General features: G+C 40.9%; 2 protein-coding genes across 3 annotated transcripts in view; one reads left to right on the forward strand and one right to left on the reverse strand.

Moving 5' to 3' along the window:
* The window catches only part of PTGR1 (prostaglandin reductase 1), a 99,022-nt gene that overhangs the window by 71,958 nt on the left and 8,805 nt on the right, over positions 1-18,259 (reverse strand). The window lies entirely within an intron of this gene.
* On the forward strand, positions 7,737-14,888 carry GNG10 (G protein subunit gamma 10). Of its 2 annotated transcripts, none has more exons than XM_020289432.2 (3): positions 7,737-7,893; positions 12,401-12,532; positions 13,919-14,888. In XM_020289432.2, exons 1-2 carry the CDS (start codon positions 7,813-7,815, stop codon positions 12,524-12,526), a joined length of 207 nt encoding a protein of 68 aa, XP_020145021.1. In that variant the 5' UTR covers positions 7,737-7,812; the 3' UTR covers positions 12,527-12,532; positions 13,919-14,888. The 2 variants fall into 2 exon arrangements, with proteins under 2 accessions (XP_020145021.1, XP_020145022.1); XM_020289433.2 differs by having other exon boundaries at positions 13,922-14,888.

Genomic DNA, 18,259 nt, shown 5'->3' on the forward strand with positions numbered 1-18,259 from the left:
CATGTTAAAAATTAACACACTGCTTTTGTATCATATACTTTCCAAAGATTAGTATATCGTAGTAGATATGCAGAATCTGTTTCTAGCTAAAATAAGCTAGTCCTTTTAAGAGCTCAGCCCAAATATGAGACGTATGCCAGGAGGCAGGAGGGCAGAATTCTGGCTTTGCTAATATAGCCAAAGACTTGAAGCTAGTTATTTAATCTGTGAATGAAGGCTTCAGTTATCCCAATTATAAAATTGGGGAGGAATATGACCAGATTATCATAGGGCCCTTTTGCAACTCTAAAATTCTGAAATGACATTTTATTATTTATTTATTTTTTTGAGACAGAGTCTCTCTCTGTTGCCTGGGCTAGAGTGCTGTGGCTTCAGCCTAGCTCACAGCAACCTCAAACTCCTGGGCTCAAGGGATCCTTCTGCCTCAGCCTCCCAAATAGCTGGGACTGCAGGCATGCGCCACCATGCCTGGCTAATTTTTTCTATATGTTTTTAGTTGTCCAGCTAATTTCTGTCTATTTTTAGTAGAGATGGGGTCTGGCTCTTGCTCAGGCTGATCTTGAACTCCTGAGCTCAAACTATCCACTTGCCTCGGCCTCCCAGAGTGCTAGGATTATAGGCGTGAACTTGGCCTGAAATGATATTTTATATTTTTGTAAACATTAGACGAAGTGTTTCTTGCATCCCTTCTTTTTAGGAGTGTGGAGAAAGTACAGAGTTAAATTATAGGTAGCTATGTTTTAAACATCAACTATCCAAATGTTAACCATAAATAAATGCCTTTCAAAGGTGCTGTGGTTGGTATTTGGAGTTTATAGAGCACAGCTATTCATTGCTGTCTATTCATCATCATATAATTTAAGTCTGCTAAAATTACCCTTTCGGTTATATTCACATCAAGTACTCTCGGAGTCCACTACTAACTGTTTCCTCATTGGTCTTATTTCTTAATGAATTCTCCTAAGTTCTACAAACCATATGTTATAGTTTCATAATACATCTATTAGATAGATACCACGCCTGGAATCTTAAGTGCTACCATTGGGATATACAATTATTAAGAATGTTACATGAAAAAATAGTTTAGAGAATTAACTATTTTAGTACTATTGAATTTATGTTTAGAAAATCATAATTCACTTCCTTTGAGGTGGTTGTGCTTTTTTTTTTTTTGTTTTTAGCCCGAAGGGGCAGTGAACTTTTAATACCCAAACTTTGGAAATGTTTTGCTTGAGTAGAAGCCAGTTGTTCAGCTAACACTCAGCTAGTGTTGTAATTGCTGTTCTGGGGAAATTAGAAATGCCTTTTATTAGACATTAGCATTAATATAAATAAGATGTAGCTACTTTAAGACATTAAATCAAACATGGTCTCTGTTAAGTTACAAATAGATATTTGAGGCAGATAAATGTTGGAATTGATACAAAGCAGTTGTATATAGATAAATTATAATTAATCTTATTTGTAAATGTGATACATTTTCCATTTAAATATGAGTGAAGGCCAAATGTAGAACTTAACAACTAAATTAAATTTGCTAGATAAATTACTAACCTTTCTAGTTTCCTCATCTGTGAAATTAGTGGTTCATTTTAGATAGTCAAGATTTAAAATTAAAATTCTATAATCTAGGCTGGGCGCGGTAGCTCACGCCTGTAATCCTAGCTCTCTGGAAGGCTGAGGCGTTCCTGATTGCTTAAGTTCAGGAGTTCGAAACCAGCCTGAGCAAGAGCAAGACCCCGTCTCTACTATAAATAGAAAGAAATTAATTGGCCAACTAATATATCTAGAAAAAATTAGCCAGGCATGGTGGTGCATGCCTGTAGTCCCAGCTACTCTGGAGGCTGAGGCAGGAGGATCGCTTGAGCCCAGAAGTTTGAGGTTGCTGTGAGCTAGGCTGACGCCACAGCACTCACTTTAACCTGGGCAACAAAGTGACACTCTGTCTCAAAAAAAAAAAATTCTATAATCTAAACCTGTCTAATTCACATAGGTTTAAGGTCTAAAGTAGATTAGATTGCCTGCAATTGAGAAATGTTATGAGTACTTAAATATTATAAAAAGCCTACATAATTAGTTGTAAACTCAATCAGCTTTTTAATTTTTTTTATGGACATATAATAGTTGTACATATTGGCTGGGCACGGTGGCTCACGCCTGTAATCCTTACACTCTGGGAAGCTGAGGTGGGTGGGTCCCTCTAGGTCAGGAGTTCGAAACCAGCCTGAGCAAGAGCGAGACCCTGTTTCTACTAAAAAAAAATAGAAATTAATTGGCCAACTGAAAGTATATAGAAAAAGTTAGCCGGGCATGGTGGCGCATGCCTGTAGTCTCAGCTACTCAGGAGGCTGAGACAGAAGGATCGCTTGAGCCCAGGAGTTTGAGGTTACTGTGAGCTAGGCTGATGCCACGGCACTCTAGCCTGGGCAACAGAGCCAGACTCTGTCTCAAGAAAAGAAAAAAAAATATATAGTTGTACATATTTCATATTCTTTTTTTTTTTTTTTTTTTTTTTTTGAGACAGAGTCTTGCACCGGGTAGAGTGCAATTGCATCATCATAGCTCACTGCAACATCAAACTCCTGGGCTCAAGTGATTCTCCTGCTTCAGCTTCCTGCCTGGCCACCTACAGGTGCACACCACCATGCCTGGCTAAGTTTTTACTTTATTGTTAGTTCAGACGGGATCTTGCTCTTGTTCAGGCTGCTTTCAAACTCCTGGCCTCAAACAATCCTCCTACCTCAGCCTCCCAAAATGCTGGGATTACAGGCATGAGTCACCATGTCTGGATGGAATTGTGTATTTTAAAAGTAGCTGCTTACCTTTGTTGCCATTGGGGTGCAAGGTGAAGCAACTGAGATGACAACTCAGGAAAGAAAGAAAAAGTTTCACAGTTGACAGAATGATCAGTAACTTGCTAGTCTAAAGCCTACATTTACTGAAGGGACCCTTGCATTGAGAAGAAGAGTAGCAAACAGATATGATTAGAACAATTGCTCCAAAAGACATCTAGTAGCCCTAAATTCTCACAAAGTCTCAAAAATGCCTGTGAAAACCTCTCCAGAGAAGCCATTCTGAATCTACAAACTTGCTGGTGATTCTTTTAGCTCCTGAGATTCATTATTCTAAGTTCTAAAAATAATGCAATAGGAAGTAAAATAATTTTTTTATGGTACATTATACTGTCACCTTAAATGTAGTTGTTAATATCTTTTCCTGTTTCTTATTAATCATTTTAGAAAACTACAGAAGGTATGTATATATTGTCATTTTGATATAACATTGGCAGAAAGAAATACCTTCCCATTATATCATCTTTTGGAGAAGAGTGATTCACAGCCCATTTCCTGGAAAAATAATCTACTGTTAGGTGACAAAATACAAGTCAGAGGAGTGAAAAATTGTAGATCATAACAGGAAAAAATTAAATGTTGGTCTTTACAAGAACATTGACATTTCTAAAAAGTACTGAAGTTCTTGGAAACTGGAGATTTATGTTTTTAGCTTAGCCAAGGAAAAAATATGTAACAAAATTGTAGAAATAATATACTGGTGACATTTTAGCTGTGGCAAAGAGGAAAGAATCCTCTTTGTCTCCATACCTGGTCCCCTTTCAGAGCTCTGGAATTAACTGCACATGTGGGAAGGGCCTCTGGTCCTCCAGGTGAGCAGTGACTTCTCTTGAAAGCTAAAAGGAAAGTTCTTTTACCTGCTGCCAATTTCTGTGATACTAGGCAAGTCACTTCACTTTCCTTAGTGGGTCTGTTTCCCTATCTCTAAAGTTGTAGGTGGACCATACTGTCTGATGGTTCCTTTTAACTCTTAAGTTCCATGATGCAAAAGTAATGGATGAGAAGACATTTTGGGAAAGTCTAAAGCATCATGGAGGTGGTCAGCCCTTATCAAGTACAAGTGACACCCAGCATGGATCACTCTAGGGGGCTGTGTGCTAAAACCTGGCTGTTTCTTTCAAAGCCAGACCATTCCTCTTAAAGAATAGCACAAAAAACATGGGGGTGGCAGGGGCATGCCTGAGTGTGTACAGGCACGGAGGGAGACAGGCACAACCTGGGCTTTTTCTTTTACCTCATTGCTGACACACAGGTATTATGTATCACTGTGGGCAACTTCAGAGCCTTGTTTTTTTTTTTTTTTTGGAGACAGGGTCTTAACTCTGTTGCCCAGGTAAGAGTGCAGTGGTGTCGTCATAGCTGACTGTAACCTCAAACCCCTGGGCTCAAGAGATCCTCCTGCCTCAGCCTCCAAAGTAGCTGAGACTATAGGCACACACTACCACACCTGGCTAATTTTTCTATTTTTTGTAGCAATGGGGTCTTGCTATGTTTCTCACAGAGACTTCATTTTTAATGTTTTCAAGGTAATCTCATTATTTCACCTGTCATTACTATTCAAATTTCTCTCACATTAAACATTTTCAACAGCCTAGAGGACACTCATATAGCAAGCAGTACCATTGAAGGCACTTAGTTTCTCCTAAACCAAAGTCAACATTATTTTTTACTCCTCATTTCAAGCTCAGTCTTATTTCCTAATTTCTGTTTTGGCAGCAGTTCTGATCTACTCTCTGCTTCAGAACCCTTTGTCCTCTTTCCTTTTTCTTTCATAACCACCATGAAATACTGCTGATTTAGTGTTTTGAATTCATTCCCCTCCTTCCCATCCTCACAGTCCCACCCAGGGCCTCATTCCAGCCACTCCCGACAAGAAAGACAACTCATCATCTTGCCTTCCCAACTTCATTTTGCACATTCATCCCAGATCAATACTCCTAAAATGCCTTACCACGTGGCTATCTCACTGTTTGTCACAAACGGTTTTTTTTTTTTTTTTTTTGAGACAGAGTCTCGCTTTGTTGCCCAGGCTAGAGTGAGTGCCGTGGCGTCAGCCTAGCTCACAGCAACCTCAAACTCCTGGCTCAAGCAATCCTGCTGCCTCAGCCTCCCAAGTAGCTGGGACTACAGGCATTCGCCACCATGCCCGGCTAATTTTTTGTATATATATTAGTTGGCCAATTAATTTCTTTCTATTTATAGTAGAGACGGGGTCTCACTCTTGCTCAGGCTGGTTTCGAACTCCTGACCTCGAGCAATCCGCCCGCCTCAGCCTCCCAGAGAGCTAGGATTACAGGCGTGAGCCACCGTGCCCGGCTACACAAACGGTTTTTTTTTTGGTGTGTCGGGGGGTGGCGTTTTCCATGACTTCTGGCCTTAGCAGTTTTATATCTTCTATTATTTACTGGAGTTTTATTACTTCTATTATTTATTCTTAAATTTATTCACTCTGTGTGTGCCTTGCCTGTTGCTCTCCTCTGTATTGGAATGTTCTTCCTTTTCCTCTGGGCCATCTGTAAGACATATTTTGAAGGTCCAGTTCTCACCATCTATGAGGAGGCTTTCCTCATCCTTCCAGTTTGTAACTTGGCACTGAGTTCCTTGCCTTAGCCTTTTAACACACAACCATTCTTCCTGCCCTATTCCTCAATCTAGTAATGTTTCCCACATGTACTTTCATATCTTTACTAGAATGTATTGATATTTTAATACATTTAATACTTTGTGGTGAGGAAACTTGCCACTAGAGAGGGCTTTCAAATGTGCAGGTCTGCCCTGGTCACTAGATAAGAAGAGCTTTTTAATACCCCAGAAACCATGGACTCATAGCTCACAAAATTGATAGAGGAAATGTTCAACCTGAACAGTTAAGACATTTATAAGACTTGAGATACCATTTTTCATCTATTAGATTGGTAAGATTAATATGGAGTTGTGAGGGTACACAGAAATAAGCAATCTTGTAGCCTTCCAGTGGGCAAATCAATTGATAATGCCTTCTGGAGGGTAAAGTACGAAGAAGTTTTAAAAATGTATTAGTAATATTCTGTGATCCATCAATTCCACTTTCAGGAATGCACCCTAAAGAAATATATGCACAAAACTATGTTTAAGGTGGTCATCATGGTGTTATAAAATAGAGTAGTAGGTAAATAAGTCATGATCCAGTTATACAATGGAATACCATGTAGTCATTAAAAATAATAGCTCAGGGTGTGGCCCTTGCCCCCTTTCTGCTACCAGCCTCCTGATTCTTTGAGGAGGAACTATTCTTTCCTCCTCAGTCCATGTTTGGATAGGTGTCTTAGTTTGGGTTCCCCAGAGAAACAGACCCTGAGATGGAAATTTTCATGCAGAAAGTTTATTGGGGAGTATCCTTAAAATCAACACTTGTGGAGGAGTCCCGGGGGTGGGAACTGGGCAGAGGAAGGAGTTGAGCTGTGATGCAGTTGCCATAAATACCTCTGATGATTCTAGCAGGAGCTTTGGAGCAGGAACCATACTTCAATGCCATCTCAACTTGAGGCAAGGGTTTTGGGGTTCAGCCCTTTTATACACACACACACCAATCACTAGATGAGGGCTGACACTGGAAGGAGTGTGACCTTGGTCTGGGTGGCTCTTTGGCTAACTACCACCACAGAGATGACTTAGCTGAGAGGCATCAGCTGCCACCACTGAGCAGCTGGGGGAATGAGTGCCTCAGTCCTGAGTGGGGAATTCGGGTGGTGCACCTCAGCACCCGCTAGAGGTGGGGCTGAACTGCTCTTGGCAGTTCATCCTGCTCATCCTGTTCTTGGCCCAGGCACAGCTGATCTGAGCATCCCAAGGCTACACATTCTTGCCTTTAATAGTGACTGGTCCAGGTGTGGGTCCCTGACTCAAAGCAAGGCCAGTGAAATCTGATGTGGGGGTTTTTGCTGGAACAGTTAGAAAAGAGGTACTCTTACTCCTCCGTTTGCTACGCTGGGCCTGTGAAAGCATGGAGCTTTCCTTCACAGCGCTAGAGACAGTCTATCACTGAGGAAAATGAGGCCAACGCTCAGAAAAAGAGCCAAAGGATGGAGAGAATGAGAGCCCTGAAGCTATTATTTTGGTAATTCACTAGTTTAAATCCCTGGACTTACCAGTTACACAAGCCAATATATTACCTTTTTGCTTTAGTCAATGTAAGTGGGTTCTGACAAATACAATGGTGTGCAAGAATAATGACATAGTCATGATCCGTTAAGTGAAAAAAACCCACAATATTTTACGTATAGTAATGACCCTAGTTTTGTAAAATGAATGTGCACATTAAAAAGAAAATGCAGCAGAATAGAATCTATGGTGAGATGGGGGTGAGAGGCTGAATTTAATTTTATTCTATATGTTTCACAAAGGTGTCAAGGTCTAGGATTTTACCAATTTACCCTACTTACCCCACCGTATCAACCGCTAGGATCTCTCCATAAAACAGTAAAGGGCCCGCTTGTAAACCTGTTACTGTTTCATGAAGTCCTACATTCCTACTGTCCTTCATTTCCCTCGGGATACCGTCTTTGCATGGCCCCCTTTTTCTCCAACTCACTTCACACCTTGGCTCCAGCCGCCGGAATCCTAGTTTTCTGAAGTATCAGGAATGCGTCTTTGCTGCTTGCCTACCCCATCCCCGCACCAGCACCCCACACCCGAGTCAAACTCCTGCTCGTCCTAGGAGGCCCGGTGCCGCAGGCGGAGATCAGCGCTGCCCTGTGGGTCCGGGTCTCGGTTTCCAGGTACAGGTGCAGCTGTCCTCGAGGTCCAGACTGCAGGAAGAGTTGACAGCGCGGCCACTCAGCGCGGGGTCCCGCGCGGCCACTGGGGGCTGCGGCCCGGGCGGGCTCGTGCGGCGGGGCGGGCGCAGCTGCTTCCCCGCCCCGGGGCGGCGCCCGCACTGAGTCGCCCGGCCCGGCCGCCCTCGGAGCCCAGCGCCGCCGCCATGTCCTCCGGCGCCAGCGCGAGCGCCCTGCAGCGCCTGGTGGAGCAGCTCAAGCTGGAGGCCGGCGTGGAGCGCATCAAGGTGAGCGCCCGCCGGGAAGCGCGCTCCGCCGGCGCCCCGCCCGAGGGCCGTGCGGGAGGAGGCCGCGGCCCGCGCGGAAACGCCTGCTCACCCGGCCCAGCCCGGGGCCGCCGCGGGCCGCCCGGAGGCCTCGGTGCGCGGGGAGCGCGCTCGGCACCGAGCCGGGACCCGGCGCCCGACAGAGGCGGCCGGGCCTGCTGGGCCCCGCGAGGCGGGCCTGTCCCCCAGCCGGGGTCCGGGACCCAGTGCCCGGGGGCGTGCCCCTCCGCAAGCCCCCCTAGTTCTTACGCGTGGGCATGACTCGGACGGGCCCGCGGTGCCGGCGACACGCTGGCGGCCTGGTCGCGGCCGGTGCTGGAGGATGGAGTGTGGAGACGGCGAGGCCGTGCACTGACGCGACTTGGTGGCGGATTGATAGGCGGAGAGCGAGAGGGAGGAGAAAGAGGATGCTCAGGTTTCTGGAGTGGTGACAGGATGGAGGGCGCTGCCACCCGCTAAGGTGGAGGGGAGGGAGAGCCGGCTTGGGGGGAGATGATGAGTTCGGTTTTGGGTGTTCGGACTTGGAGGAGCAGTGCAGGGAGTATTGGGCTGTGTGGACTGAAGCTCAGAGCGCAAGGCACAAAGAGGTCATTCAAACGCATGGAAGTCAAACGAGTGCATCATGTCAAGACAGAGCTCAGAGCCTGGGACCCAGGGAACAGCCAGAATAGATGGCTGAAAGGAGAGGGGGCGAGAGAAAGCGGGGAACTGAAGCAAGGAAGAAGAGAGTATCAAAAATAGGAGGCTGAGTCAACATGTCCACTGTGCAGTTGACTAAGAAGCATCTGTTGCATAATTGTGTTTAGCAACTCGTGAAATGTATGTACATTTCATCATTCGTGAAATGTATGCACGTATGTGTGAACGGACCCTACTGTGACAGCAGGGCCTTTCTCTCTGCCTGACACTGTTCAGCGAATAGGGCGATTCTAGTGGGGATGATTAACAATCAATAAACTAACCAATAAATAAAATAATTCCACATAGTAACTGGAATGAAGATTATGAAAAAGGTAGAGAGAGGGCTATGAAATGCAGAGAGGTTGCAGTGACATATGTAGGAGTAGAAGCGGAATCTGGATTGTAAGAGTGTAGGCAGACTTTTTTGGAAGGAAATCTAGTTTTTAAAGAAGAAATAATTTTTTTTTTTAATTTTCGGAAATGGAAAGCCATATTTCAGGGTTGAGAGGAAGGAACAAACTATTTTTAGGTTAAAGAGAAGACACTAATGGAGAAGGAGAATTACAGGTAGAGGAGACCAGGTCCATGGGGGGCATGGATTGTTGGCGCAGCTTCTGAGACACACAGAAAGGAGGTGAGGATAGGGGTAAAGGGAGATGTTTCTGGGTATGAGCTAAAGGACTGGTATGACGACAATTTTCTTTGCGAAATAAGAGGCCAGGGGAAAAGGAGACTAATGGAGTTGTAGGGGTGGAAAGCCAGGAGAGTGCTGTTGGGAATGGAAGTGGACTCTGAGCAGTCACATCTGGGGTAAACTCTGCCCCTGAAGACCCAGCGACTGTGAGGTTGGAGACCTGTGAGGTTGGAGACCGCTTGTCCTACTTGTGATTTTTTTTTTTTCCTCCAGCAGCATCTGACCAGTCAGGGATCTGAGTGCTGACGGTGAGTGGTAGGTGATTGGCTAGTGGGTTAGCAGGGGAGGTATGCCAGAAAAGTGGCAGTGGGGCCAGAGGGCAAGGAGTTTGAAGGTCTGGGCAGAAAGAGGCTGAACCTAAGCTGGCTAGAGAAGGAACAGAGCCAGCCCCTGGTGATGGGCAGGACAGAAAGGGAGGAGAATAAAGGAAGCACACTGGATGGGCAGGAGAGATTGTGATCAAAGAGTAGGATATTGGAGTGTAAAATTTCAGAAGTGGAGCAGTCACAGGTGTTGTAACTGTATCTGTTAGTCTTTAGGAGACGGTTGTTTGAAGGGAGGAAGTCAGGGAACTGAAACTGTTGTTGTTGAAAATGTTCAAGATGATGGGACCCACGGTGGGAAGGGAAACTGTGAGTCTAATGCCCACCTACCCTGCAAAGTATCGGGGAGGCTGGGCCCAGTGGTGTGCCTGTACTCTCAGCTACTTGGGAGGCTGAAGCCAGGGAATCCCTTGAGCCCAGGAGTTGAGGCTGGCCTGGACAACATAGTGAAACCCCATCTCAAAAAAAAAAAAAAAAAAAAAAAATAGGGGCAATGAAGCTGAGAGCCAGGGAATTCAAGTGAATTGCTCAAGGGCACAGTTAGTTTATTTAATAATAAGATAATAAGTTTACTAAAGGGATATACTCATAGAAGTCTGATCTAGGGTGCTTGGCAGGGTTTCTCTTCTCTCTGGCAACACCTTAAGGAGTCACATTCCAGGTCTGATCTGTCTCATTTCAGGGCTCAGTGTTGGATGTTCTTAGTATACTCAGAGATGTCATGTCTTTGACAGACTTGCTATTTGGTAAATAAGCCAGGATACTAATACTCTAGCATATAATAGAGGATATCCTTTCCCAGTGACTGGAATGCTTGACATCCTTCCCAGGACTCCTCTCAGAAGTCACAGGGTTAACATGGGCTCAGACCAAGGAAAGTCAGGTAAACTGGGTGGGGATTATCCCACCTCCAATGGTAGGGGAAAGCTTATGAGCATTTGGGCTTTTATTCTCCAGCAGTGAAGACTCTCTCCTTTGATAATGTTAGAGAGATGCTGACCCCTTTTACTCTTCTCCTGTGTGCTCTGCGTATCTCCTTACCTTAATATTTTGACCATGTTCTTTAGGCTAGAGTCCAGTCAGTGCCACTTCTCCAGGGGTCCTGGGACATAGTGTCCTTCCACCTACCATGTGTGGAGTTCACCTGTTCCTCTGATGCAAAGATAGAAGGCATGACTGTAATTGGTTCTAAATTTCTTTTGAGTCAATAACTGTTATATATAAACCATTAATTCCAGTTATAATTAATGTGAAAATGTCAGAGCTTCTATTGAGAGAAAAGTAAGCTTAAACATTAGTCTGATACTATTATATGTTTATATTTATATAATATAAACTATTATTACAATACATCAATACAACCAAAATTCCTAAAGCATTCCAGAAACTTGGTAGCAATCATAACATAAACAGTTAATTTTCCAGTTATATGGGGGCTTAGGAAATTAACACAGCCTAGCAGTAATACTTGAATAGCGATCAGAACCATGATCTGTACATGATCTGCTATTTTTGTACAATATGGGTGAGTTTCACACAGAACACTTTTTCAATGCAAAAAAAAAAAAAAAGTACAGTGAGGAAAGGAAAGCCTCCAAATAGAAATATGTATCAAAAGCAGGATAAGAGTAAAAGGCATAATAATATTGTATAAGTTTTTGTTGCCTAACAAACCACTACAGAGCATATAGTTTAAAACATTTAACTCACAGTTCGTTCCTAGGCTGACAATTTGAGCTAGGTTCAACTGTACTGGGCTCTCCCATGTATCTGCAATCAGGCGGAGGGTTGGCTGGTGTCTGGATGACTTAGGATGGCCTCACTCACATGTCTGGAGGCAGATAGGCAGGTGGCTGGGGCTCGCTTACTGATTCTCCTCCATAAGACCTCCAGTAGGCTAACTTGGGCCCATATAGATGGTAGTCTTAGGGTTCCAACTGCAGCAAAAGAAGTAGCTACAAAGACTCTTCAGGGCTAGCTTGGAACTTGCCCATTATTTCTGCCACATTCTATTGGTCAAAACAAGTCACAAGGCCAGCCCAGATTCCTGGGGTGGGTAAATAGACCCTACCTCTTGGTGGAAGGAGCTGTAAAGTATTGTGACCATGTTTATAATGTGCAACAATATATTGCTGTATGTCAGCACTATTCTAAGTGCTTAACATTTGTTAACTCAATTGTTATATCGACCCAATGAGGTGGGTGCTATTTCTAAATATTTGACAGATGAGAAAACAGGGACTGAGAAGTTATGTAACTTACCCAAGGTCATATAGGTAAGTGACAGATGAATTTGAGTAAGACAGTGTTGTTTCAGGGACTGCACTCTTAACCAATAAGCTATACTTCCTCAAAAGCATGGGGAAAGAACTTTACCACATGTTTGGAGCAGACTGAATAAGACTCCAGCCTTGTAAACATTAAAACAATTTGCTTACTTGGCAAACTTGGATATACCAATGCAAGTCTTATATAAATTAACATTTGAAAAGGGAACACCAGAATGAGCTATTTCTTTACTAATTCAGTCTCAAAAGTAGGATTCTTTGTTGAATAAGAAACTGAAGCAAATATATCCTAAATCAAAGTTCATAGAAATTGTAACCTTTCCTCTTTGAAGTTCAATTATTAGAACTTTTCAGAAAAAAAGAGACTTTTAGAGGTCACAAAAAGTTGACGTTACCAGGTCGTACGATCATTTTCAGAATATCAGGCTGCCGAATGGCGCTGGCTGCTAGTGTTGTGCCATGTTGCCATCCCTTTGTTTCAGGTTTCTCAGGCGGCTGCAGAGCTGCAGCAGTACTGCATGCAGAACGCCTGCAAGGACGCCCTGCTGGTTGGCGTTCCAGCTGGAAGCAACCCCTTCCGGGAGCCCAGATCCTGTGCTTTACTCTGAAGACTCGTGAGTAACGGCACACTGTGATGTCTGGGGCCATGGCATTATCACAGGGCTTGCCAAAGGCTCTGGGCAACTGAGTTTTGAATATCTGCTATTGAGGGGATTAAAATAAAAAACCAGCAAAATGCACAACTTTCCCTGAAGGGCGATTCTAGTGTATAGTTACCCTGCTTGTAGAATACATCTAATTAGGAGAGTCTTAATTCTCTTTGATACTAACTCATGAGATGCTAATACCTATATGTACTTGATCTCCTGAATTGACTTGGCTGGTGGTAATTCTTGACCTTCCCACCCTCTGTCCTTACACTATCCCAGGGTTGTGATTTGCTACTAGATGCTGTCAACTAAATTGCTATTCTTGGGACTAAGGACTCCTGAGAGGAGGAGACTTGTGCCTACCACCAGCTGTGATTTCTTTTCTAAAGGCTTTCAGAATATATCTCTGTGTTTTAATGTTTTAATGGAGGAAGAAATGTAGCTTCTCAGCAAAAGTTTGAGTAGGGTTAAAAGGGCTTTAAAAATTGATAACTAAAATGAAAATACCTCTCTGGTGGCATATTAGAAATTTCATGGGTTTGAATACTTTGTATTGGGGTCTTTTTCACATTTTCATTATTTTATTTTTTAAGAGGACAAGGGCATTACATTATTAGAGTCTTTTGGATCAACGTTTTTCAAATTGTGTGTTCTAAGTGGTGTTTATACAGTAATTATCTTAGATCCTTTTTCACATAATTGCAAAAGGAAATTGCTCACATTTAAAAGAAGGATGTAAAATGGTGAACTGATACCTTTTGTAACAACCTGGATAGAACTGGAGACCATTCTTCTAAGTGAAGTATTGCAAGAATGGAAAACAAACACCACATATATTCACTACTAAATTGGAACTCATGGATCAACACTTCCATGCACATATGGAAGTAAAACTTAATGGAAATGAGGTGTAAGGGGGAGGGAAGGATGGGTAAATTCACACCTAACAGGTACAATGCACACTATCTGGGTGATGGACCCACTCATAACTTCAACTCAAATTGTACAAAAGCAAATTATGCAACCAAATCATTTGTACTCCTGCAATGTTCTGAAATTAAAAAATAAATAAATAAAAGAAGGAAGTAATCTATCAGGTACTGTTGTACCTTTTAATGGGAAATGTTCACATTTATGGTATTAAAATAATGGTCTTATGTTGTCATAGCATTTTTCTTTTTACAACACACTTTCATGGGTGCTACTCATTCAGTGGTGTGGTTTGGATATTTTTGGTATTAACCTGTTACTTTCAACTTTACAAATATTAAAGTGCTCTATGAAATGATGACTAGTTAATTTTATGAATAAATCTTACTAAAGTGAAAACTAACCAAACTCTCTTTCCAGTAGGGAAGAAGTTCTCTGAGGAATGCCTTCAAGTACAAAGTGATGAATGACTGCCTCCAAGTCTCAAGAAAACACTTTTCCCTAGCCAAATGACTTTTAAATATTTTAGTCCTTTCCTATAGCCAAAATTCTACAGGAATTGATGAGTTTCTCTAAAATAAGGAAACTGAGTTAAGGAGTAGAGTTTTAAATAATAATGGGTTGGTTTTTTTTTTTTTTGGTGAAGTGCTTTATACTTAAGACAAAAACCTTACCATGAAATATACCAAAATGCATGTCTTTCATAAGTGAATTTCTGGTGTTTCTATACCTGGAATATCATGTATATTTTATTTACTGGATGTTTACATTTTAGGAAGGAAAACATTTTCATTTGTTAAAAAAATTGAATATTTGTAATTGTTTTTCTGACAAAGATTTTTATATCATAACAAAATTTGTTCTTTTCTCATGAATTTATAATTTCTAAATGAAAACAAACAAGTAAAAATTGGGGTAGAAGAATAGGCTTTACTAATCAAATGATGTCTTGATTTTTCTAAATGAGAAGATTGTTTTATTTTTAACACTAAACATGAGAGCTATTTCTTAGCAAACCTGTCTGGAAAGATTAAAGTTATGTTGTGTTTTAGGTTGCCCCATCATGTATATGAAGGAGAATCAGTCTTTGTATTCTTAATGTTCCTCTACTTTGTAGTTGTATGTAAAAAAAAAAGAATACTACATTGTTTCATGTCTTTAAAAACATTTAAAATGTGACCTACTGAACCTTGTAAATGGTTAAAAACAACATAATGTGAAAATATTACAACCTAAAAGAATTCATAATGTCATAAGTGTTTTACTTTGATGATGTGCCTTTGATTTAATTGGAACACTTTTAGAGGGATACATTATTTGTGCTAGTCATAATCTTTGAAGAGCTTGGAAATAAAATTTCTACTTAATTCATCACTTTCTATGACAACACAATTTTGTGTCTGATTTTGTATTAAGGCTTTGTGAATTTCTGTTTGCTTGTGAGATTAAGTGCTGGAAGAGGAAGATGAAATTTTTTTATGTCCTTGTAGAATTTTATAAATGTCTTGAAAAATACATATACATATAACATGAAGAAATATCTCAATTACTGGCAACATTTTCTCTTTAAAAAGCTATGCATAAACTCATAAATAAGTAAACAAAAACATCTGTGAGCATAAATGGTGTTACAGTAGAGAAAAATAGAAGTCATTAGATGGGAATGCCCTTAAATAATTTTAGCCACTAAACTTCTAGATCTATGTGATCTGAATTCATTCCATTTGGTCATAGTTCAAGTATCTCTTTTCTTTTTTCTATTTCTTTCTTGCTTTTTTTTTTTTCTTTTTCTTTTTGAGAAAGGGTCTTTCTCTGTCTCCCAGGCTAGATGCAGTGGCGTCATCATAGCTCACTGCAACCTAAAATTCCTGGGCTCAAGTGATTCTCCTGCCTCAATTTCCCAAGTAGCTGGGACTACAGGCATGTACCACTGCACCTGGCTAATTTTTCTATTTTGAGTAGAGACAAGATCTCGCACTTACTCAGGCTGGTCTCCAACTCCTGGCCTCAAGCAATCCTCTTGCCTTGGCCTCCCAAAGTGCTAGGTATCCCAAGTATCTCTTTTCTAACCCGTCTGTTTGTTCTCTGGATCTTTTCACCTTCTTTGAAATTTCATACTATCAATTATACTTTCCCTCCTTTATCTTCAAGTTCTTTATTGGATCCTTTCTATCAGCATTTAAACATGTTCCATTTTCTGTTTTAACAGCAATAAGCATTTTTAAAAATCTCTATTAAAAAAATTCTCTCTTGATTTCATCTTCCCCTTCAGCAAAAATTTGATAAGATTGTGCAAGAAAACTATAGACTTCTCACTTATGAATATAAATGTAAATGACCTATGTATAAGCAAATAAAATTCAGTAGTCTATCAAGAGGAAATACAACCTGAAAAAGCTAGTCTAACAAGGAAATCTATCAATGTAATTCATTACATGAATTAAGAAGGGAATTATTTAAAGAAGGGAACCTATGCCCAAAAGTCATTTGAGAAAATTTAGTAGCTGTTCTGAATTAAAATTAAGTGGATTAGTGAAGTGAGAGTAGAAAGAAGTTACTTTAAGATGATATAGACAGTTTATGAAAACCAATAACAAATATAATACATGGTGAAATTAAAGCATTTAACATTATCAGGAATAAGAAGGATATCTTTTATCAATGCTATTATTCAGCATTGCTTTGGATATCTTAGCTAATGCTGTAAGACTAAAAAAAATGATGTAACATTTTATTATCTGTATTTATGGGTTACACAATTGTATACCTTGAAAACTCATGAGAGTCTAGCTCAAGAAATACTTGGATTTGTAATAGAATTTGGGAGGCTAGCTAGATACAAAATAGATACAGAAAAATAAAAAGCATTTTCTACATTGACAATAGCTAGTTGAAAATGGAAATGAAAACTATATCCCATTTGCACTTTAATGGTAAAACTATAAAAAGCACTTAGGAATAAACTTAAGAGAAGTACCAAGAGTCATAAAAAAGGTTTTATCAATGTTTATAGAAGGGGCCAGGCGCGGTGGCTCACGCCTTTAATCCTAGCAATCTGGGAGGCCGAGGCAGGAGGATCACTCAAGGCAAGGAGTTCGAAACCAGCCTGAGTGAGACCCCGCCTCTACTAAAAATAGAAACTAATTGACCAACTAAAAATATATATACAAAAAATTAGCTGGGCATGGTGGTGCATGCCTGTAGTCCCAGATACTCGGGAGGCTGAGGCAGGAGCTTGAGCCCAGGAGATTGAGGTTGCTGTGAGCTGGGCTGATGCCACGGCACTCACTCTAGCCTGAGCAACAAAGTGAGACTCTGTCTCCAAAAAAAAAAAATGTTTATAGAAGGGTCTAAGTAAACAGAGCGACAATTTTAGGATATCAAGACAATTTTGGCTGGGCACAGCGGCTCACACCTGTAATCCTAGCACTCTGGGAGGCTGAGGTGGGAGTATTGCTTGAAGCCAGAAGTTTGAGACCAGCCTGAGCAAGAGGAAGACCCCATCTCAACAAAAAATAGAAAAATTAGCTGGGTGTGGTGGCATGCACCTGCAGTCTCAGCTACTTGGGAGGCAGAAGCAGGTGGCTCGCTTGAGCCCAGGTGTTTGAGGGTGTAGTGAGCTATGATGACGCCACTGTACTCACGCTCTACCCTGGAGAACAGAGCAAGACCAAAAAAAAAAAAGATACTTTTATTAAAATATAAATTTAGTGGAATTGCTAATTTTTTTGAGCAAAATTGTTTAAAATATCTAAAAGTTCATATGGAAAATCAAGTATCCAAGAATAGTTTTAAAAACTCTATGTGTATGTGTATGTGTGTGTGTGTGTATGTGTGTGTGTATAAAACAGGGACCAAGCTGGTGGCTCAAGCCTGTAATTCTAGCACTTTGGGAGGATCGCTTGAGGCCAGGAGTTTGAGACCAGCCTGGGAAACATAGTGAGACCCTATCTCTACGAAAAAAAAAAAAAAGAAACATTAGCCAGACATAGTGGTGCATGTCTATAGTCCCAGCTGCTTAGGAGGCTGAGGAAGGAGGGTCCCTTGAGGCCAGGAGTGTGAGGTTGTAGTACTGCATTCTAGCTCAGGAGACAGAGTGAGACCCTGCCTCAAAAGAAAAGAAAAGATATGTATACTTGACTATATTAATTTAATTTAATTTAAATAATCTAATTTAAATAAATAAGCAGTTTAATTTAAATAAATAAGTAAAATTACATATTTAATTCAAAACTCTTATATGATAAAAATCATTACAAACCAAATGAAAAAGCAAATGACAGAGAAAAATGTCTGCCATGTATATGAGAGGTAATGGGCTAATATCTCTAGATATACAGAATATTCTGATAGCTTGATAAGAAAAAAATGAGAAAAGGATATGTAAAAGCAATTCACAGAAGAGAGAATGAATCCAAGAGAAAAAGTACTTGATTAGTAAGTAGGGGAAATATAAATAAGGTGATAATAAGATGTCATTTTTCAATCCCTCAGATTAGAAAAATAAGTAATGAAAGCTCACATTTATTGGATACTTACATGCCATGTTCTAAGCATTTATATATTAATATATTAGGTAATTTACTCCTTATCTGTGTGACCTTGAGCAAATTAGCTCCAATCTCTGGGTTTCTCAGTTTCATCACCCATACTTATTTTTAAAATTTAGATAAGAATATTTTCCTTTTTATAGATGTGGAAAGTGAGGCACACATGAATTGAATGTTGTACATAGTCAAAGAGTTAATGGATGATAGGACC

Source organism: Microcebus murinus, chromosome 12 (genome assembly GCF_040939455.1).
Source record: "Microcebus murinus isolate Inina chromosome 12, M.murinus_Inina_mat1.0, whole genome shotgun sequence".
Taxonomy (NCBI): domain Eukaryota; kingdom Metazoa; phylum Chordata; class Mammalia; order Primates; family Cheirogaleidae; genus Microcebus; species Microcebus murinus.

What these genes read in the sequence shown, in the direction of transcription:
- GNG10 (XM_020289432.2), top strand. Translation starts at nt 7,813, where the DNA reads ATGTCCTCCGGCGCCAGCGCGAGCGCCCTGCAGCGCCTGGTGGAGCAG. An exon ending in CCGGCGTGGAGCGCATCAAG is followed by an intron (nt 7,894 to 12,400) that starts GTGAGCGCCCGC and finishes CCTTTGTTTCAG; the next exon opens with GTTTCTCAGGCGGCTGCAGA.